General features: G+C 37.3%; 1 protein-coding gene across 1 annotated transcript; it reads right to left on the reverse strand.

Annotated features, from left to right (window-relative positions):
* Nucleotides 1-21054: 21054 nt before the first annotated feature.
* Nucleotides 21055-22076, reverse strand: LOC118843632 (DNA-directed RNA polymerase II subunit RPB4). Its single transcript, XM_036751353.1, has one exon. The coding sequence runs from the start codon at nucleotides 22074-22076 to the stop codon at nucleotides 21648-21650; it is 429 nt and encodes a 142-aa protein (XP_036607248.1). The 3' UTR covers nucleotides 21055-21647.
* Between the last annotated feature and the right edge of the window lie 950 nt (nucleotides 22077-23026).

Genomic DNA, 23026 nt, shown 5'->3' on the forward strand with positions numbered 1-23026 from the left:
ACGACTGCTTGTGGATTACAGAGTTCTATCTTCCACGTTTGGGGGGGAGGTGCCAGCTCTGCCACACCAGCACTGCTGCTTCCCCAACCCCCAACCCGAACTGGGCTTAGATCTTCGGCAGGCTGTGCACCCCTGCTCTGATCCGCCACTTAATTCCTCCCACCAGGTGGGCCTGGAGCCGGAAGTAACAACAGCTGTAGCTGCCCCACCTCCACTGCCCCCAGGGCTGGAAGCAGAACCGCGAACTCCTTCCACTCCCGCAGCTTTTCCCACTAACCTTCTCCGCAGTCTTTGGTGTTTGTGGGTCGAGGGGTCTGGTAACTGCCGCAGCTCACTGAATCAGAGCACTAGGGCCCCCTCCACCCGGCTTCTGGTCTGGATGGTCCAGGCCACTCAGGCTGGGCTCTGCTCCACTCCGTTCCCAGCTCCCAGCTCCCAGTTCCGAGCTCTGTGTGGGATAGACCTCACCCAGAGACCATCCAGGCTGTCCTGGGCTGGAGCCCTACTTCCCTCTGCTGTTTTGTGGGTTCAGCCGTTCTATAATTGGTTCAGAGCCATTTTTTATAAGTTTTTGGAGGGTCTCCCTACGGAGCTCACATTATTCCCTGCTTACCAGCCGTCATCTTCTACAATATGCTGTTTACAAGAAACGCATTTGAAACAGGGGGATACACACAAGGTAAAGGTAAAAGGCTGGGGTAAAATATATTGTGCCTCAGCTAAAGAAATTTTGAATTTTGTGTTGGCTTAAAATGAATTATAGAATCATAAGGTCACAGAACCTCAGAGTTGGAAGAGATTTTGCAGATCACCTATGTACAAAACAAGAACCCCCATGTATAATATCTACAATATATGATTGTATAGTCTCTATCTAAAGACCTCCAGTGAAAATGTAGCCCAAAACCATGAGCTCCCCATTCCTTTCTAAGGCAGCTCAGGACTTAAGATTTTTTTTTCTTTAATCAGACCATATTTCACCTCTCTACAACTATAATTCTTTGCTTCTAACGTCCAAGTCTTTTTCAAGTCTAATCTTTCTGTTGTAGAGAGATCAGAAAGAAGCCCAACTGTGATTTGTTGCTGGCAGTAAGTAGGTCATAAGTCACCAGCCTTTTAATTTTTCACTAACCAGCCCAGAATTTTCATATAACAGAGGTGTATAACAGAGAGTGGTTGAAAATAATTCCTCATCAGTATTAGGAAGGTAGTCTGGTTTGTAGTAAAGGCCACTAGCTCTGGTGTCAAAGGATCTGGGTTCAAATTGTGCTTTTGATGCTTATGTAACTCAGTCCCAAAGTCCATTGGTATGGGACTCTTTCCTTACTAGTACAGATAAATGTCGTGCACTTGCATGAGGGGGAGGGCAGAGTTGGTGAGACATCAGAGAGCTCAAACTTTTGCCAGTCATCTTTGAGTCCTTTTTAGAGGATTCCTCAAACTTCAAGTTCTCCTTCAGGACTCTTCAGTGTCTGTGACCCTTTCAGAAATCTCCAAGTGAGACTTTAGGAAAATATGAAAAGAGTGGGTGATCTCCATATCCTTATTTTCAGCTTGCTACTCTAGTCACTTTGTAGAGTTTCTGTTTGGATAAAGTCTAGGACTCTCTCTTGGTTGAGCTGAGTTATCCTGCTCCCAGTAAGAGAGCTCCTTCACTCTGTAGTGTATGATATACATTCTTCTATGTATATCTTCTCTTATTTCTGTTTTACTGTTATTTGGATAAATAGGTTCCTTTGCCATTTGCTATGTGTGTTAATTGTGAAGCTGCCATTAGGTGGGGAAGGGATGAAGACTTGGATAAAAAGTTGGGGTCCTTCCTTCCCCATGAAATGACAAAGTGACCAAAAGTTAGCTTAAATCTGATCATATCCCATACACTTGTAATCTTTAAGGGAACAGCTTGATATAATTCTAATCTGGTACCACTTCTCTCTGAGAGAACAAACTAGTGGCCTCTGGGCTTATGTTCTGCTTCCCCTCCTGGCAGGAATGAAAGACTCCCTTGGAGTAGGATGGGAGGGAAAAAGGCTAGAGCTGTCTATTTTGCCTCCCTTTGAGCCATTCTCAATGATGGGCCTTCTATAGCATGTGGGACTCTCTACAAATATGGGGCCCACTCGTTACTCTCTTTCAGTGTGGGGAGAGACTTAATAACCATAACATTCCTGATGGAAGTTGGACTGAGTAGATTTGTCCCCAAGGATAACTAGATTGTTGAAAACCCATTAGGGGAAACAAGCAACATGCAATGAGGCACCTGGTAGGGAGCAGAGTTAAGAACTTGATATCACCCAAAGACATCAAAAGCTGTGAAACATTAGAGGCATGGGTTGATACTCCATGTGCCCAGGGAACATGTGCATGCTCCATAAATGATTACTGTGCATTCCTGGTGTGTGTGTGTGTGCGCGCGCGCGTGTGTGTGTGTGTGTGTGCTTGTGTTAATAAACTCAAAGTCATGGGCTAAATATTATATTATTTTCATTATGCTATTTCTCTGAATGACTATTCTTTGAAGTGTGATTTCTGAATTTTCAATTTCTTTGACAAGCCTTTATATTGCATAGTTATAATGTAAGTCTCTTCATCATCTTTGTCACCTTTCTCTGGACATCTCGTTTATCACTTTCATTGATAAAAATGGATCCTAAAGTCAATATAGAACTTACTGTGTAGTCTGATTAGGGCAGAATATGGCAGGGCTATCATCTTTTTTGTTCCAGATGCTATGAATCTATTAATTCAGTTAAATTCAAACAACATGTCTATTATGTTCCAGGAACTAAAATGGGTGCTAATGGTAAAAAGACAAAATTAAGACTCTTCCTGTCCTCAAGAAACATATTCTATTGGGGGAAGATGCAGCATGTATCAAAATAAGCAAATACAAACTACATACAAAGTAAATCAATAGTGAAGAGACTAATAGCTAGTGGAGCAGTGGAGTGAGAATCAGTCTCTGTGCATTTTATATTGAGCCTTGAATGCGCTAACAAGTTCCAAGAGGGAGGAAAGGAAGGAAAGAAGAAAGGAAGGAGGGAGGGAGGAGAAAAGAAAGAAAATAATGAATGAAGGGGGAAAGAGGAGAAAGAAATAAGGCAATGAGGGAGGGAGAGAAACAACTATTTGTTAAGCTCTTATGATGTTCCAGGTAATGTTCTAAGTTTTGGAAATACAAATATAAGCAAAGAGAAAGATCATGCACTGTGGCCACATACCAGTAAAACCATCTTGGCAGACAGCTAAACCAGGTCGAGTGTAACCAACAGGCCTGAACCTGTCAGTGACTTAGAGGGACATCTACCCCAGGGAATACTTCCTCTAGCAGAATGGGTAGATGAGAACAATCTCTTCCAATGGCCATGAAGGTGACTGAAGCTGTCACTGTGAAATGCTCAGAGCTTGGTCAGACATTGAAGACACCAAGATCATCCACTGCATCCCAGACCATCACCAGTCTTCTGGCCTGTTGTCTTGCCACTGAACTTTGATGACTCTGGAGAAAGGAATGAGGCTGAATACTTCACTTAAATCCAATTCATGGGCAAGTCAAGACATCACCCTTGTAATGTCTTAATCCTTTTTGAGAACAAAAGATGAACAACAGCTGCTCCTAATGATGCAGAATAATCAATTAGGGGACAACTGCATCAATCTAGGACAGGGCTGTCCAAAATTCGGCCTGAAGGCTGCATGCAGCCCACAGTGCAATTTATGTGGCCCACCTACAAGCACTGACATTTACATGTATGCTTTAGTAAATGAAGCCCATCTATGGCAGAACTTTCACTAAAATGGCAAATCAAAACGTACAGTCTATTGTTTCAATAAAAACCTGAGCTTGGGCAGCCCTGGTCTAGGAAACAGATATCCACAGCCTGAACTAGAGTGGTTATAGTGTGAGTAGAAAGAAGGGGCTATTTCATATGGGAGGTATTATTAGAGTAGAATCATAAGACTTATCAACTGATAGTATATTGGAGTATGTGTGATAGAGTGTGAAATGCTGAGGTTAACCTTCAGTTGCACAACAAGCTTACATTCCATTTGGCCTTTTAAAAAAATAAATATCATACTTTTATAGAGCTGACAGTATACTAAAACTGTCATGTCTTTCTCTCTGTGAACTGTTGCTCTCCATGCCTTCCAGTGTGAGTGTGTGTGTGTGTCTGTGTGTGTGTGTCTATGTGTGTGTCTGTGTGATTTAATGTTTTAATCCACGCACTAGATTTTACATTTTTCCATATTACATTTGATCGTTCTCCACTGTAATTCTAAATCTATGCCTCAGTTTGATGTAGAAAGTAGGAAGGAATCAAGGAAGGAAGTTAAGGCTTTCTTTAAAGCTGTTCCAAAAGATCACAGGATTTGTGAGCTACAGCAAAATTGAAAAAGATCATATTCAGTAGACTCTTAGCAAAGGACTATGTATTGTGTAAGAGTCAAGCTGGCCAAATGGGGAAAGGCTCACAAGCCAAAGAATGGTAATAGGACAATATTTTTTGTTTTTTCTCAGGCTTAGAAATTGAGAAAAACCATCCAGTAAGGAATCAATGAATTGTGATCTGCATTGTTAGAGAGTCCCACTCTACAAAAAGTCACTGATTTTTAAAATAGAAAAGTAAATTTTATTCACTACATTGTTTTAGTCTGTTGAGATCTTTCATGGTTTTCTGGGCTGTATATTTAAACATGTAAGCTGCTTCTTTAATTTCTCTTTCATCTATTTGACCTTATTAATCCTACTTCCATGACCCAAGTATAGCCTCTCATTGCCTCTCAATAGTAATATTATAATAATATAGTAACAAGCTTTCCCAGTTTCAGTTTCACCTCAACATAAAAGAATTTTCTGCACTAAGTAGATACTCAGGATATATTTGCTAACATCAAAACATGAGCCAGGGCCCTTCTCTACTCTCCCAAAAAGGGGATTTGAGCTCACATAGGTGGAGGTAGATAGTATGCAGTGCTTACCCCAAGTGGGTCAGTTTCTCTCTCTCCTCTTCTGCTCCCACAGCAAAATTCCAGGGAAATTTCTAAAACAAAGTGTAAGTATGATTCATGTCTAGGGTGTCCACCAAATCAAGCTTTCTTTCCACAAAGATATTCAGTGTATATAGCAGTTTTTTTTAAATTTCCTTTACCACAGAAACTACATAAGATGCAAAGGACCCATAAGCATGCATGAACAAATATTAAAACTTTCAAAGAATCTGTTGTATTCATTGTATTCTCTCAAAAGTAAAGAGTCTTTGTGCAACTGCTGAAGGGATATTTTATATTTATTTCAGGCCTATACTTTGCAAACAACTCAAACAGTTGACAAGGTACAGACTTCCTTATTCTTTCATTATGTGGTTTTAGTCTCCAAGTCACAAGCTTATTTTTGGTGGTGGTGTTCTCATCCTCCTAGAAATATGTTGTCAAAGAAATCTTGTCTGATTATCTGACTCAGGTCCTCAGAATTACTGACAAGGTAAAACAAGCAAGGCTAGAAAAATACATTCTCATGATTGCTATTTGCTGACCTGTGGTCAGAAAAAGAAACATAAAAGCAGAGGAAAACAGTCTGCAACTTGAGATTTTGGGGACTTTAAACCTCTCACTTTGGTAAATTTCACATCTGCCGTGTGCTTCTTCCATTTCTGCCTATGAACATATGTGTATGGGGGAGGAGATAAAATGAGGAGAAATTTATTTTTTCTTTCACTTTGCTGAAATTCCAAGGAAAGGAAAATGGAGGAAACAGAAGGATCCTAAGTGAAGGGGTAGAGTCATTTCCAAGGTTTATTTGTTTAGGGCACAGATGAGAATTCCTAGGAGAAGAATACATTTCTCCCTACCCCAATTCTCAGTCATCATTCATCTTTGAGTCTCTAAGGTCGTAATAAGGAAATAATGAAATAAATGAAGATATACATATATACATATATACACATATATATACATATATATACATACATACACATATATACATACATACACATATATATATATATATATATATATCAACTTCTTCCTGGAATATTTTCTCCTTTCGTGAACCTGAAGAGAGGTTGGAATCACATATCTCTTTCAAAGCTAGAAGCCAAAATAGTCCAAGCGACCACATCTGTCTTCTCTCCTCTCACTAACTTTACCTGCCCCTCACACAGGAATGGGGCATCAAGTAATTAGTCTTCACCAGAGAGAGTCCTATGCAGTTGGCCTTTTAAGCAAAGAGTTACAGAGGAAACAATTCTTAAAAATTAGAGTTGTCCCAAGGTGGAATAGACTCTCTCTGGAAGTAGTCACCTCCCATTGTTGGTCTTCAAGCAAAGGTGAGATAATTGCTTCTTAGATATGCAGCAGTGAGGAATCATTTGGGGAGAAGGGTGGAAATAAATGGCCACTGTGGTGGCTTTAAATTTTCAAGTACTGTGATTCTATGATTTTCAGGAACAAAGAGTAAAAGTTGCAATAAATCACATTTAGGCTCACAATAAGGAAGAACCATTTCAATAGTTAGAATGATGAAAAGAACTGTCTTGGAAGCTAGTGAGCTCCCCATCTCCAAATGTATTCAAAATGAGACTGAATCATCACTTTTTGAGGAGGTTAGAGGATTTTTGCTCATTTGTGGGTTAGACTGGCTTTTGCGGTTCTTTCTAAGTTGGAGATTCTGTGATATCATAGTTTTATATATGGCTAAGCTAAAGAAAGACTATTTCAAGATCTTCCTTTGTGGTATTTTCTATTGAACCCTTGTAAAATATGGGCAGTTTGGGGCTTATGTCCAAAATCTAATTTGATGGTGGAATGTAACTAAATTACACCCAGACAGAGAGGAGTGAAGAAAAGCAATTTGATAGAGCAAAGCAGTTTGAAAAGCAGTTCACAGAATAAATTCTAATGTGTTCAAACTACAAAGCAGCTTAACTAAGGACACAAAAGTCCTTGTGCGTAGAATACAGAATTGTATCTTTATAAAAGTTGTACTTGTGTTTCCTTTTTGGTTCCTCAGACTAATCATTATTTCTTATCATCAATTTATATGCACTAACATACCCTAATGAAGAATGCAGGCACCAAATGTTTACTTGTTCAAAAACATTAGGTTGAAATAGACCATTAGATATGCTACAGAGGCTGAATTCATATTGTATTGTGAGTGGGGGCGGTGATCAGGGTTTAGCTGGCAAATAAAACATTTTCCTTTAGAAGTGCATTTTGGAAGTACATTTTAATGTATATCATTTTCCAAGTATTTTTTTACCACTTAAAAAAGAATCAATATATACATAAATGGTTAAAAGAATTCTAACTTCAATTCGTTTTCTTAACAATTTGTGAATAATCATTTTTCTACCATATAAATGACTTTTATTAACTTTGGAATTTCTTTCACAAAGACATTTAAGCCAGAAAGAACCTTCCACTCCTCCCTTCACCCCATCACATCATTTTGCTTTCTTAAATGCAAGTTTAATGCCAAGTTAAATGATTGCCTCTATGTACCAATTATCAGCATTTAAGATGAAACTAAGCCACAGATTATACAAATGAATGGAACAAAAATAAAAGCATTTCATATAAATGAGGGCAGAAAGACAACATGTTCTAGTCAAAGATAAATATAGATAAAGCCCCTCAAATTACCAGGTGTCAGACTAATCCAGAGAAGCATTTTATCTCAAATGCTATTATGCTTCTATAATTGAGAAAGTAACTTACCAACATCCAGAAAAGGTAACTTTTCAAGGGAAAAATGAAAACTTTCTGAGCTTTCAGGCTCAGAATAACAGACTCTCAGAGCTGGGAAGAGGTATTAAAGACCATTTAGTTCAACTAACAAGTGATTAATTGTTTTTTTTTTTAATCACCCATACCTAGGAACAGCTAGGTGACAGAGTGCAGAGAGGACTAGACCTAGAGTCTGGAAGATCTGAGTTTAAATCTGGCCTCAGGTACTAGTTGTGTTACCTTGGCAAGTCACTTAATCCTGTTTGCCTCAGTTTCCTTATCTTCAAAGTTAGCGGGAGAAGAAAATGCAAACCACTCTGGTATCTTTGCCAAGAAAACTCCAAAAGGGGTTATAGTCAGATGTGACTGAAAAATTATTAACAACAACTTATACCAATAAGTTATCCACCTTCCACTTGAAATCCCTGAATGAGAAAGAAACATCCACCTACAGAGGAAGTCTGTCCTATTTTTTGATAGCTGTCATTTTTAGGAAGCAGTCATTTACATTAAACTAAATTATGCCTCTCTGTGACTTTCACGTGTATCAACATGATGTATGTAAAAGGATTTGCAAACCTCAAAGTGTTATATATTACTTACAGTGCTGTTATGTGTCAGATCATATTATATCATGTTATTGTATATCGTGTTATCATGATCATATGCTCATCACTATCTTCATCATCATTTTCCTCCTCTTGCTTTTACCCTCTAGTAATAAGCATTTAATATATATTTTCTTCCATGTGACACATAAAATATTTAAAGTCAGCTACTCTATATCTTCTCTTTTGAGAAATATATTGCTAAATATATTGAGTCTCTTCAACTGATTCTTATGCTTCTGCTTTGCCACACTACCTTACATTTTATTGAAATGCATTCCATTTTGATAATGCTCTTCCTAAAATGTAGTGTCCACAATGAAGTCCAGGAGATCAGGTATACTATGACCAGGGCAGAATAAGGAAGGATAATAATTTTCAATTGCTTTGGACTCTATCCCTAAGTTAAATAGCCTGAAAATCTTAATAGCTGTTCTGGCTGCCTTGTCACACTGTAGAGTCATATTATTTCATAGACTTTAAAACTACCGGGCCTTTTTCCAAACAAGCTACTTTCTAGACACTTCTTACCTCACAAATGTATTATGTAATTAATAGTTTAAATCCAAATTTGAGACTTTTCATTTATTCCTAATGCACTTGGTCCCTTTGGTTTTAGCTCATTGTCTCACCTTATTGGGAACTTTTTGAAACTTTGACTCTGTCATTGAACATATTACTGATCTTACATAGTTCTCTGTCAGGTGTAAATCCCATATAAGTATATCATTTCACACTCATCTAAGTCATTCATTAAATCAAACGAAAAGCACAGAGTCAAGGACAAACCACTAAAAATCTCCCTCTAAATTGATATAAACCTTTTTCTGACTACTCTTTGTATATTTCCATTCAACCAGTTCTGTATCCCTTTTCGTCTCCTACCATCAAGCCCACAATTCTTATCCCTTGTAACAGTATATAATTAAAGATTTTTTCATATACTTTGCTGAAGACAAGCAGAGATAGTTACCCATCCATGCCTTCTCATCCTGGGAAATCTCATCACTATTCTACAAATTCTTTAGAGATGATGCATAAATATTCTGAAGGTATATCTTTAGATTTTTTTGCAAGGCTACCAGTGCAGCTCATGGGCTATCCAATAGTCATCTATCCCTCTTCCCACCCAGTCAGCTCATTTTGTTTTCCATTAATGTTGCCTGTTTATCTTTTATGACTTTTTTTGCAAACAAGTGATTGTTGGAATATTTTGCAGTTTGCTATGTCCACCATGTGTCTCTTCATTGCTCTCAACTTTAATTAAAATTTATTAAATAAAAAAGATTTGAAGAAAGAATAAAACACTTTATTCAACCTCATCATATTTTAAAACCTTTCTTGATCAAGAATTACTTGAACTTATAAAATAATGTGCTATAAATCATAATTAAATAATTATCATTTACTTTATTAAATTCCTTTCAATTTCAAACTACACCTTATGGGACAATCCCTATCTTTTCATTTAGATGAAGATTAAATAAAAGGTGATCAAAGATTTATAGAATCTTAAAGTGGTACTAAACACCTTCCACTAAAGATACACCATATATAGTACAGAATATATATGTATAAATTCATGTATATGAATATATGTATATGTGTGTATATATGTGTGAATTTGTGTGTATATACATAACACATATATACATATATGTATATGTGTGTATGTGTGTATATATATGTATGTGTGTATATATATGTATACACACACACACACACACATATATATATATATATATATATATATGTCTATACATATAGGTATGTATAATTGTGCTCAGGTATAATTTGCACATGAAGGGCCCCAAGAACAAATAATGAATGTAGTATAGGTAATATGATGGTTTGCCTCCTACCTACTATTCAACAAATTCAATAAAAATATATTAAGTATCCACTACATTTCTTAAGCCAAAGACTACATTCTAGGCATTGGAAATACAAAGATAAAATTAAAATGATCTTTATCCTCAAGAAGCTTATATTTTACTGAGTGTGGGAGGTAAAGAAGATCGAGCACAAGTATAATACAAGATAATTTTATGATGGTGAAAAACTAATAACTGATAGGATTAGTGAAGTCTTCATGGAGAGAGTGCTTCTTGAGCTAAGCCTTGAAGTCAAAGATTTTGAAAGGTGGAGATGAAGAGAGAATATATGCCAGGCATGTAACTAACTAATATGAATACAGAAGCATGAGAAATGAGATGTCAAATAAGGCAATCAATATTATAGTTTGTCTGGAATCTGGAGGTTTTATGGCAAGTAACATGAAATAAGCCTAGAAAGGTAGGCAGGAGCCAGAAAGTCAAAGGCTCCATATGGTTGGCTGAGACAATTGTATTTTGTCCTAGAGACAATGAATAACCAATAGTTTTTTGAGAGGGGAATTGATGTGATTATATGTGTGCTATAGAAAGAGTATTCAGGTAGCTTTGCGAATGATGAAATGGAGAAAGGAGAGACTGAAATCAAGGAGAGCAATTAGGAGGATATTATAGAAATCTAGATGAGGAATGATGAGGGCCTAAATGAGGATTTTTCCATATAACCTCCTTGAGGGCAGGGGCTATCTTTTGCTTCCCAGTGCTTAGCACAGTACCTGGCACATAATAGGATCCTAACAAATGTTTGCTGAATGAGGGAGTGGAGAAAAGGGAATAAAGTCCGTGTCAGAGATATTATTATGATAGATTTAGTACGGTGACAACTGATAGATACGGAAGCTGAAGTAAAGGGAAGAATCAGGGTTATCCAAGACATTATGAATCTACATGACCATGAGTCTTTTAATTTTTTTTAGTGTTTTTTTCTTTACATTTTATTTCTTTATATTTAATTATTTATTTTTTAAATTTTCAACACTGATTTCCACAAGATTTGGAGTTACAAAATTTCTCCCCATTTCTACCCTCCCCCCCCACTCCAAAATGGCATATATTCTGATTGTCCAATTCCCCAGTCTGCCCTCCCTTCTGTCACACCATTCCTCCCCCCATCCCCTTTCCCCTTACTTTCTTGTAGGGCAGGATGGATTTCTATGCCCCATTCCCTATATATCTTACTTCCCAGTTGCATGCAAAACCAACGGGTTTTTTTTTGAACATCTGGTTTTAAAACTTTGAGTTCCAAATTTTCTCCCCTCTTCCATGCCCACCTGCCCTCCCTAAGAAGGCAAGCAATTCAACATAGGTCACACATGTATCATTATGCAAATCACTTCCACAATAATCATGTTGTGAAAGACTAACTATATTTCCCTCAATTCTATCTTGTCCCCCTTTATTCAGTTTTCTCCCTTGACTCTGTCCCTCAATTTCCTCTTCCCTCTATCTGCGCTCCCTTCCATCATCCCCCATTTTTGTCCCCTTCCCCCTACTTTTCTGTGGGGTAAGATACCCGATTGAGTTTGTATGGTATTACCTTCTCAAGTCAAATAGAATGAGAGTATGATTCACTCATTCCCCCTGTTATAAAACAGAAGCAAAGGAATGAAAAAATGGAAGACAATGTGAAATATCTCATTGGAAAAACCACTGACCTGGAAAATAGATCCAGGAGAGATAATTTAAAAATTATTGGACTACCTGAGAGTCAAGATCAAAAAAAGAGCCTAGACACCATCTTTCAAGATATTATCAAGAAAAACTGCCCTGATATTCTAGAGCCAGAGGGTAAAATAGAAATGGAAAGAATCCACCAATAGTCTCATGAGAAAGATCCCCAAAAGAAAACTCCTAGAAATATTGTTGCCAAATTCCAGAGTTCCCGTATCAAGTAGAAAATACTGCAAGCATCCAGAAAGAAACAATTTGAGTACTGTGGAAATACAATCAGGATAACACAAAATCTAGCAGCTTCTCCAAAAGCGATCGAAGAGCTTGGAATATGATATTCTGGAAGTCAATGGAGCTAGGATTAAAACCAGGAATCACCTACTCAGAAAAACTGAGTATAATGCTCCAAGGCATAATATAGATCTTCAATAAAATAGAGGACTTTCAAGCTTTTTCATTGAAAAGACCAGAGCTGAATAGAAAATTTGACTTTCAAACACAAGAATCAAGAGAAGCATGAAAAGGTAAACAAGAAAGAGAAATCATAAGAGACTTACTAAAGCTGAACTGTTTTGTTTACATTCCTACATGGAAAGATGATGTGTATATTCATGAGACCTCAGTATTAGGGTAGCTAAAGGGAATATATATACTATATATACTACATATATAGACAGAGGGCACAGGGTGAGTTGAATATGAAGGGATTGTATCTAAAAAATGAAATCAAATTAAGGGATGAAGGAGGAATATATTGAGAGAGAAAGGGAGAGATAGAATAGGGTAAATTATCTCACATAAAAGTGGCAAGAAAAAGCAGTTCTATTGGAAGGGAAGAGGTGGCAGGTGTGAGGGAATGGGTGAATCTTGCTTTCATCGGATTTGACTTGAGGAGGGAATAACATACACACTCAATTAGGTATCTTACCCCACAGGAAAGAAAGGGGAAGTGGATAACAAAGGAGCGATGATAGAAGGGAGGACAGATAGGGAGAGGAGGTAACCAAAAGTAAACACTTTCGAAAAAGGACATGGTCAAAGGAGAAAATTGAATAAAGGGAGACAGGATAGGAGGGAGCAAAATATAGTTAGTCTTTCACAACATTAGTATCGTGGAAGGGTTTTGCATAACGATACATGTGTGACCTATGTTGAATTGTTTGCCTTCTTAGGGAGGATGGGTGAGGATTGAAGAGGGGAGAGAATTTGGAACTCAAAATTTAAAAGCAGATGTTGAAAAAAAAGTCGTTTTTGCATGCTACTGGGAAATAAGATATACAGGCAACAGGGTATAGAAATCTTTTTTCCCCTATAAGAAAGTAAGGGAAAAGGGGATGGGAGGGGAGTGGGGTGACAGAAGGGAGGGCTGACTGGGGAATGGGGCAATCAGAATATGTGCCATCTTGGAGTGGGGCAGAGGGTAGAAATGGGGAGAAAATTTGTAACTCAAGATCTTATGGAAATCAATGCTGAAAACTATCCATGTTAAATAAATAATAAAATGTTTATTAAAAAAGAAAGAATAATAAAGCCAGTAGGAGGAAAATCAGTGCAATGTCTGGAACCCAAAGTAGAAGAGAGCAACAAAAGTTTGGTTAATCAATGTTGGGCAGCAAAAATTAATTAAATCTTTATTGTGTGTCAGACACTATGCTAAATACTGAGATACAAAGAAAGGCAAAGCTTTGAGAAATAAAAGAATATGAGGACTGAGAAAAGGACATCAGCTTTACATATTATGAGGTCATTGATTGCATTGGGAGGAAGAGTAGTAATTGAGTGATACCTACTAAGTTAAGATTCTACTAGTCATCAAGTGTCTTCAAGGGTCCCTAAATATTACATTTACACATATTATTTCACCCTTCACTTCAGCTAAATTTGTAGAAAGTATCTAATGTTCTGAGTATCAGGCCTTCAAGTCTTTGAGGCTTACGTAATGAAGGGATTGGAGAAATGGCAAAAAAAATTGTACTTCTCTCTCTCCAGAAGACATTAAAAGCCTCCCGAAGATTCTCTAATTTTGCAGAGGAGTCTGGTCTGTTTAAGGTTAGGCCATTGTTTTAAGGTTTTTTTTTTTGTTTTGTTTTGTTTTTTTGCTAGAGGTATCTCTAGCTCCATCAGAGATGATTTTACTATCAGGAAGAATCATAGAATCATAGATCTACAGCTAGAAGAGGACTCAAAAATAGCCTCATCCAATTCCTTCCTTTAATTGATAATGAAACTGAGTTTAGGAAAGTTAAATCATTTGCCCAAGTTCACACAAATAGTAAATCATCAGAGGCAGAATTTGAAGCAAGGTCTTCAGACTCTGGAGCCACAGCTCTTTTCGTAGTCCCTTTCACTCCCCTTATTTTATGGATGAGTAACCTGTGAAATGAGGAGGTCAAGTGACTTATCTAGGGAAATATAGTTAGTGGTAAAGTTGGCACACAGATCCATGTCTACTGACTTCAGGTCCAGTGACTTTTCTATTATTCTTTATTGCAGTAGTCATTGAATACAATTGTAAAGAAGATATCATGTGCATATTTTGCATATACTTATATGCTAAATGCATGTATATTCTCTCATTGGGAAAATGTAAAATCTTTAAGGATAATGACTTTCATATGTCTTCATATTACCAGTGCATACCTCAGTGCCTGGCACAAAACAAGCATATAAAATAAATGATCATTGGTTTATTGATTCTAACATAGGCTCATGTTTCCTACTTTTTAAAACTCAGAAATTCAGAGGTCATCACAGAATTTGTTATGCCAAATATAAGCTATGATCAAAGTCTCATAACAACTTATTTAACAGTCATTAGTCATCTGGACAGTAGAACCCAAATGCCTCAGGACCCAATTGCCCCAGGTTTACTTTTGCCCATTTACTTTAAACTTTGGATCAGATGTCGAGATTCTGTGTTTATTCTAATATATGTATAGATATCCTTTAAGTGTTTAAAAATATTTTTCTATTCAGGCTATTAAGAAAGTTTTAATAACTGGGTAAATAGAGAGAAATCAGTGCAAATTACCTAGCACAGTGCCTGGCACATAGTAAGTACTATATAAACATTATTATTTCTATTAGTATTATTAATTATATACCTAAATACTCAAATCTTTGTCTGCTTTCTGATATGCTGCTTATCTGGCAGTCCAATTGATTCCTGTTTAATGCCATCATCCTCTTCAAGAGATCTATCACCCAAATCTATTTACTTCCTTCTGGTTTCCCAAATGGTAGCTGATATAATATGTTATCATGGCAGAAAATTAAACTTCCTCTAAATGATACCTAAAATAAATGAAACCAAGATAGCAACTTGGTGCTTTTTGTTAAATTAATTATATGAAACTTTCATGATTTTTGTGTTTCATTCAAATGCTCTAATTCAGAAAAAAGATTGAATTCAGAATGTATTTCTTCATTAATCTTTTCCAGTCAATACTAATTTGCCTCATAGGGGAAGCAGACTTGAATAGCTGACTTAATTCATGTATTTGATGAGTACCTAAAGCATCCCTTCATTGCTGCCTGATTCACAGAATCTCTCCTAGAACTACTGAATTTCTTTGTTTTCTGGACTTTGGCTTGGCAAATCAGTGATGCTCCTTGTTTTTTCTTCATTTCAGATACTTTTCATTTATCATCTTCCCTTGCTATTAGGGCTGATTGATTGAAAAAAAAAACTATTTGAAAGCCTTCCTCTCTCCTCCTTGACCAGGAGTTAGTAGCAGTGGTCAGGTTGGACTACGCCTATTGTGATATATAGCCATTTTCAATTTGACCCTGTTGAAAAAGTCCTTTGAATCTCATCACTTTAGGGTCATGCTTTCCAGATTTGAAGCAAAATTATTAGAACTGTGTTAAATCCATTCATCAACAAGTGTGTATTAAGTACCTACTGTGTACTCATCACTATGCCAGCTGTTATAGGAAGCCCAATCCAATTTGACTTCTCTTAACAAGAATTTATTAATCACCTACTATGTACCAGGTACTATGCCAAGTACTAGGTCTATAAAGGCACAAATATAAAATAATAGCTCTTATTGATGAAATGCTTTAAGGTTTTGTTGTTGTTGTTTAGTCATTTAGGTTGTGTCTGACTCTCCACGTCCCATTTTGGATTTTCTTGGCAAAGATACAATGTGGTTTGCCATTTCGTTCTCCAGCTAATTTTATAAATAAAGAAACTGAGGCAAACAAAATTAAGTGACTTACCTGGGGTTACATAGCTAGTGGCTGAGGCCAGATTTTAATTCAAGAAAATGATTGTTCCTGACTTTAGGACTGGTACTCTATCCATTTCACCACCTAACTGCCCTGTTTTTAAGGATTTTAAAAAACCTTTATAAATTCTATCTCTCTTTATCCTTACGATCACCCCAGGAGGTAAGCACTATCATTTTTTCTATTTTACAGATGAGGAAACTGAGGCAGACAGGTTATATAATTTGCTCAGGGTCATACAGAATGGAAGTGTCTTAGGCTGGATTTGAGCTCAGGTCTTTCTGACTCCAGGACCAGTGTACTATCTACAATGCCACCTTATAAAATGTTCCTGTCCTCAAGAATTTCCATTTTACTTCACAAAGATTTGTTTTTGTTTTGAGGGGGGAAGGCAGGGCAATTGGGGTTAAGTGACTTGCCCAAGGTCACACAGCTAGTAAGTGTGTCAAGTATCTGAGACCAGATTTGAACTCAGGTCCTCCTGACTCCAGGGCTGGTGCTCTACACACTGTGCCACCTAGCTGTCCCATTCACAAAGTTTCGAATGTTCACATTCTTTATCTTTAAGGAATTTGTATTCTACTCCATATAGGAGGAGGTCAGGCAACCAACAATTATTCATTAAGTGCCTACAATGTGCCATACTTTATACTGCTCTCTACGCTCAAGGAGGTCACATTCTAATGGTGGAAACTAAATGCAAATAATTATGTACTTGCAAGACATATACAACATAAATGATAGGTCCTCTAGGGAAACCTGAAGGTGGAGACAAGAGGGGGAGAGTATTCCAGGGATGGGGAACAGCTAGTTCAAATACAAGAAGCAGATATATAGAGTATCAACATAGAGTATCATGTATGAGAAACATCAAGTAAGCAAGGGTAGCTGGATTATAAAGTATCAAAGACAGTGAAGCATAAGATTAAAAAAGTAGGAAGCTCACCTGTTGTGAAGAGTTCAAATGCCAAAAAGGATTTTATATTTGATCCTGGAGATAATATAGAGCCACTGGATTTTATGGAGTAGGAGGTGATATTGTCAGACCTCACTTTTAGGAAAATCACCTCTGCAGCATAGTGGAGGCTGGATGAGAATGGGGAGAGAATTTAGACAGAGAGACTAATTAGAAGTTAATTGCAGTCTAAGTTAGAGGTAATCAGGATCTGTACTAAGCTGGCTGTATAAGTAGAAAGAAGAGGGTATAAAAGATATGAATTTATAAATGATGTTATGTGGCAACAGGTTGGATTTTTGGAGTAAAAGCAAGTGAGAAGTCAAGGTAGACATTGAAGTTTGTGAGCCTGGGTGATTGGGACAATGGTTGTACCTTCGATAGTAATACAAACATTGGAAAGAGGGCAGGGTTTGAGGAAAGATAATGGGTTCTTTTTTGGACATGTTGAGTTTGAGATACCTACTGGACAGGTAATTCATGATGTCTAAAAGGCAGTCAGTTATGTGGGACTGGAGCTTAGCAGAGAGTTTTGAACTAGAAGTATAGCTCTGGGAATCATCTGAATAGAGATAATAATTGAATTATGGGTGCTGATGACATCACAAACCTCCTAAGGGAAACTTCATGTTATCAAAGTATTTAAATTACCGAAGTTTGGGTTGTAGAAAACCTGAGTGGAAGACCTGTCATTGGTATTTACAGTAACTATGTTGGCTTTGGTTTCAAAAGAGATTGTTTGTAAACATGTCATCTTAAGGGTACTTAAAGAAATAGAAATCACAAAAAGAGTGGGAGTCTTTTGTCCTTGGGTCTGAAATATGTAATTTACAAGACATGAGGACCATAAGAATATTCAATCAATAGTCTCACCAAAATAATCAAAAACAAACTGAAGCACTGATAACATAAAGCTGGTATGACAAGAGTTATCTCTCCATGCTTAACTGCAAGCTTGGCTTGAGCACATGTAGGGCTATGAAAATCACAATAAGCAGTAATAGAAGTACAACATCTGCAACTGATGATTGAGTACATTTGGAGAAAGCAGAGGGAGGAGCACACCTGCTAAAGTCTGAAAAGTGGGAAGAGAAGACTTATGAAATATAATATTCTAGGCTCAGGGGGAGAGTTGTAGTCAGGTTGTATATTCACAACAAGCTTGCTTCAAATTGCATTTAGTCAGACTTATGAAGGCTTAATAAAGTATTTAGATTGCAACAGAGGAGTGAGTCTAGGAGCAAGAGAAGAAACATGAAGATTTTGGCACCATTTTAATAATATGTATGCATGTTAATTGCATATAATCCTGCTCTTATGGTACATTAAGTATTTGTCTTCTGATATTTCTTTTCATTTCAGTACGTGAAAAAATGCAAAAGCGCTAGTAGACCAAAACAAAGAGGCTGCAATTTTCCGACCTTGTCTAGTGATCATAGTTGCCGTATTCCAACTCTGTGAGGAAGAAAGAAGATGTGCATGAAACAACAGGGAACTATAGAAGATAATCAATAGAGTGACATCTCATTTATCTAGTATCACAATATTTAACTGTAAGCTCCCTTGCTAAACTAGAAGCTATATGAGGACAAATATTATGTCTTAATAGTCCTTATGCTTGTAGAAGATGCTTAATAAATATTTGACTGATTGACTAAATGAATCTTTGGAAAATAAAGTTTGAATTTAGATATCAACTAAAGATCTAATTGAATGATTTATTGGGATTTGGAGGGAACCCTGAGTTCTTGAAGGCTAGCTATGACAAGTTAGTACAAGGTGAAAAAGTTTTTATTCCCAAGTAGTTGATGGACTGTCTTTTGTTTAATGACCAGACCAGTTAATGTCTGAGAGCTTCATTGATTCTCTGCAACATGATGACCTCTGCAGGATTTGACAAAAATAGCTTTCACATATCACACTTTGGATAGATAGATAGATGGATACATACATACATACATACATACATACATAGGAACAATGATTAGGGCAGCTAGGTGGTGCAGTGAGTAGAGCACCGGCCCTGGAGTTAAGAGGACCTGAGTTCAAATCTGGCTTCAAACACTTGACACAATTACCTTGGGCAAGTCACTTAACCCCAATTGCCCTGCCTTCCTCTCTCCAACTTTTTTTTAAAAGGACCAATGATCAAAAAAAAAAAATCCATGTCCCTAAAATACAAAAGAAACATTTTCAAGAATAGTAAAGATTATCTTTCAAGCTCCAACTTTTAGAAATTAAGCACGTTTTAATGGAAGCATTTATAAAGTAGATTATAGCCTCATTTCTTAAACAAACTGGAAGATAATTTAACTATTTCATGATGACTCAATGTCATCATTATAATCTCCATTATTGTACTGTGCTTTAACAAAGGTTGCATGCTTGCTTTTCATTTTTCTTTTTCCTTTCCCAGTGTCAGGCTGTCAGCTGACATTACTGTCATCATCATGTCTAATTCAACAGCTATTCCACCTCCTTCTAGCTTGGTCTGTCCAAGATGCTGTAGGTTGAGAAATCAGATGATTAAGCTTATTAAAGGTATGTTAAATGAGTCAATAAATAAGTTGGATTGATTTGGTTTTAGGGCATAATTTTATTTTTTTGCTATTTTATTTTTTACCAATAACATGTAAAATTTTAACATTAATTTTTTATAACCTTGAGTTCCAAATTCCCTCCCTCACTCCCTCACCTACCCTACCATTGAGAAGGCAAGCAATTTGATATGTTATACATGTGCAGTCATGAATTACATATTTCCGTATTAGTCATATTGTAAAAGAAAACAGACTAACAAAATTAAAATTTAGAAAAAAAATTGTGCTTCAATATGCATTCAGACTTCATCAGTTCTTTCTCTGGAGATGGATAGCATTTTTCATCATAAGTTTTCTTGGTTTTTCTGAAAGTATCCTAGTCATCATTTCTTATAGGACAGTACTATTGCATCATAATAACATACCACAGCTTGTTCAGCCATTCCCTAATTGATGGGGATCTCCTCAATTTCCAATTCTTTGCCACGAAAAAAAACTAGCTTCTAAAATATTTTTTTAAATTTTATTTTAAATTTATTTAACATATTTAGTTTTCAGCATTGATTTTCACAAGAGTTTGGATTACAAATTTTCTCCCCATTTCTACCCTCCCCCCCACTCCAAGATGGCATATATTCTGGTTGCCCTGTTCCCCAGTCAGCGCTCCCCTCTGTCACCCCACTCCCCTCCCTTCCCCTTTTCCCTTCCTTTCTTGTAGGGCAAGATAAATTTTTACGCCCCATTGCCTGTGTATCTTATTTTCTTGTTGCATGCAAAAACATTTTTGTTTGTTTTTGAACATCTGTTTTTTTTTTTTTTTAACTTTACTGAAAAATAATTTTATTTCCTAGAGTAAGTTTACTTCTTAGGAACTGCACAATTAACTGGATATCCAATACGAAATCCCCATTTCTATTGTTAGATCAAATTACAGTAACAGATTTTAGGGTGTGAGAGAAGCAATTACAAAAAAAAATATTTGCAGGACCTTTCAGAAATCAATGCTGAAATTTAGGGCTAGAAAGGAAAACTGTCCCAAAGTTAGTTCATTGTGATGACCCAACCGGAATCAAGTCTCATTCTCTCTGGTCCTCCCCAATACTTTCCAGTGATATACCAAACCTATATTGAACTGAATGGCATTTAAAATCAGGATCAAGGACTAGCTTAAACTCAGAAAGCACTCTTTCCCAGAGCAACTGTCAGATAAGAGTAAATCCCACAAACTCCCTCCTGCTCCAAAACCTCAAAGCCTTGAAGATATGCAAGAGGCCAAACTGAGCCTCCTAAATCAAAGTTCTTTCGAATTTATATACAGTGATGCCCTAAGACTGCCAGTAGTTTAATCTTTTTCCCTCTGAATTTTGGCCAAATTGATGATATAGTACTTCAAGATTGTGAGGTGTTCAATTTTTCGTTTTTTTAAGAACTTCAAACAATTCAGGTATAGGTTCACTCTGATTTTTCCTTCCATCATTTATATGAGACAACTTTTTTTTACTCAAATTATTTTTATATATTCTAATCTGGGTCAATAATATTTCACAATAGCTTGAAATTCCGTGAATATAAATGAAGTGCCAAATTCAGTGATATGAGGTAGTCAATAACATGCCATATTTACTGGCTAAACTCTCCCACTTCACTCTTTCCCCTTAAACACTTCCCTTGAAGAGAAGGGACGGAGAGGATGATGCAAGTATCTAGGTACTGGTCCACCATCTCATTTAAAAACCCATCATTAAAGGAAATCATCCCAAAGCCCCTTTAGGAGTCAATGACATTCCTGGCCTTAGCCACATCTCAAATATTCAAAGAGTCAGTCAGAATCACAACTGTTCCACAAGTTTGAATTACTTGTTGATGCAAGACTTTGCATTGCCTTGTCCACAGGAGGCTTGACCAACTTTCGCGACTCAATTTCCGTACGGTCTCTGAAGAGAGTCCGAGTTCTTCTCAGCTGCAGAGGAATTTTGGGAAATTTCCCTTCTGTCTTCACTGAAGGGCTGGGCTCCTATTACTAATACTGGAAGCTCCTCTTGGTCTGGATATCATCAAGAATCTGTTGTAATTCCTCATCTTCAAATCGACCCTCCAGGCTTGGAATCAGAGCCTTTGCCTCTTCTGCCGTCTCAGGACAAAGGTTTGCCAAGCAGGCCAGCTCAAACTTATGGAGCTTTTTCTGGAGTAACAAACTCCGAACACTAGCAATGGTTTCCCTGTTTTTAAACCGACTAAACCGGGCAGTGTAATTTAGCGTTTTCATGAACACCTCCGAGAGCTCTTGTTCATCCTCTGCACTTTCATTCTGCTGCTTCCGATGCTCCAGAAGCATGTGCACTTCAGAATTTAACAGAGTTTCTGCTGTTTCAAACTCTTTGGGGAAGACGAGCTGCGAGGCGTCTTCCTCCACATCGCCGGCGCGAGGGTCACTGCCTCCGGCCGCCATCACGCTCCAACTCCGCGCCCTGAACATCTGTTTTTAAAACTTTGAGTTCCAAATTCTCTCCCCTCGTCCCTTCCCACACACCCTCCCTAAGCAGTCAAGCAATTCAACATAGGCCACATGTGTATCATTATGTATAACCCTTCCACAATACTCATGTTGTGAAAGACTAACTATATTTTGCTCCTTCCCAACTCATCCCCCTTTATTGAATTTTCTCCCTTGACCCTGTCCCCTTTCGAAAGTGTTTGTTTTTGACTACCTCCACCCCCATCTGCCCTCCCCTCCATCATCCCCCTCATTTTTTTTATCTTCTTCCCTCTTCTTTCCTGTGGGGTAAGATTCCCAATTGGGTATGTATGGTATTCCCTCCTTAGGCCAAATCTGATGAGAGCAATGTTCACTCATTCCCCCCTCATCCGCCCTCTCCCCTCCTCCCACAGAACTGCTTCCTCTTGCCACCTTTATGGGAGATAGTCCATCCCATTCTATCTCTGCTTATCTCCCTCTCTCAGTATGTTCCTCTCTCATCCCTTAATTTGATTTTATTTCTTTTAGATATCTTCCCTTCATCTTCAACTCACCCTGTGTCTGCTCTCTCCCTCTCTCTCCCTCCCTCTCTCTCTCTCTCTCTCTCTCTCTCTCTCTCTCTCTCTGTATATATATATATATATACACACACATATATATATATATATATATATACATGCACACATAGATATATACATACATACACATTCACCTATATATATACATAAACATATATGTATGCATATTCCCTTCAGCTACCCTAATACTGAGGTCTCATGAATCAAACACATCATCTTTCCATGTAGGAATATCAACAAAACAGTTCACCTTTAGTAAGTCCCTTGCAATTTCTTTTTCTTGTTCTTTTTCTTGATTACCTTTTCATGCTTCTCCTGATTCTTGTGTTTGAAAGTCAAATTTTC

The sequence above is a fragment of the Trichosurus vulpecula genome, chromosome 3 (genome assembly GCF_011100635.1).
Source record: "Trichosurus vulpecula isolate mTriVul1 chromosome 3, mTriVul1.pri, whole genome shotgun sequence".
Classification (NCBI taxonomy): domain Eukaryota; kingdom Metazoa; phylum Chordata; class Mammalia; order Diprotodontia; family Phalangeridae; genus Trichosurus; species Trichosurus vulpecula.

Coding starts and splice junctions, on each gene's coding strand:
- LOC118843632 (XM_036751353.1), bottom strand. CDS start 22,076: ATGGCGGCCGGAGGCAGTGACCCTCGCGCCGGCGATGTGGAGGAAGAC.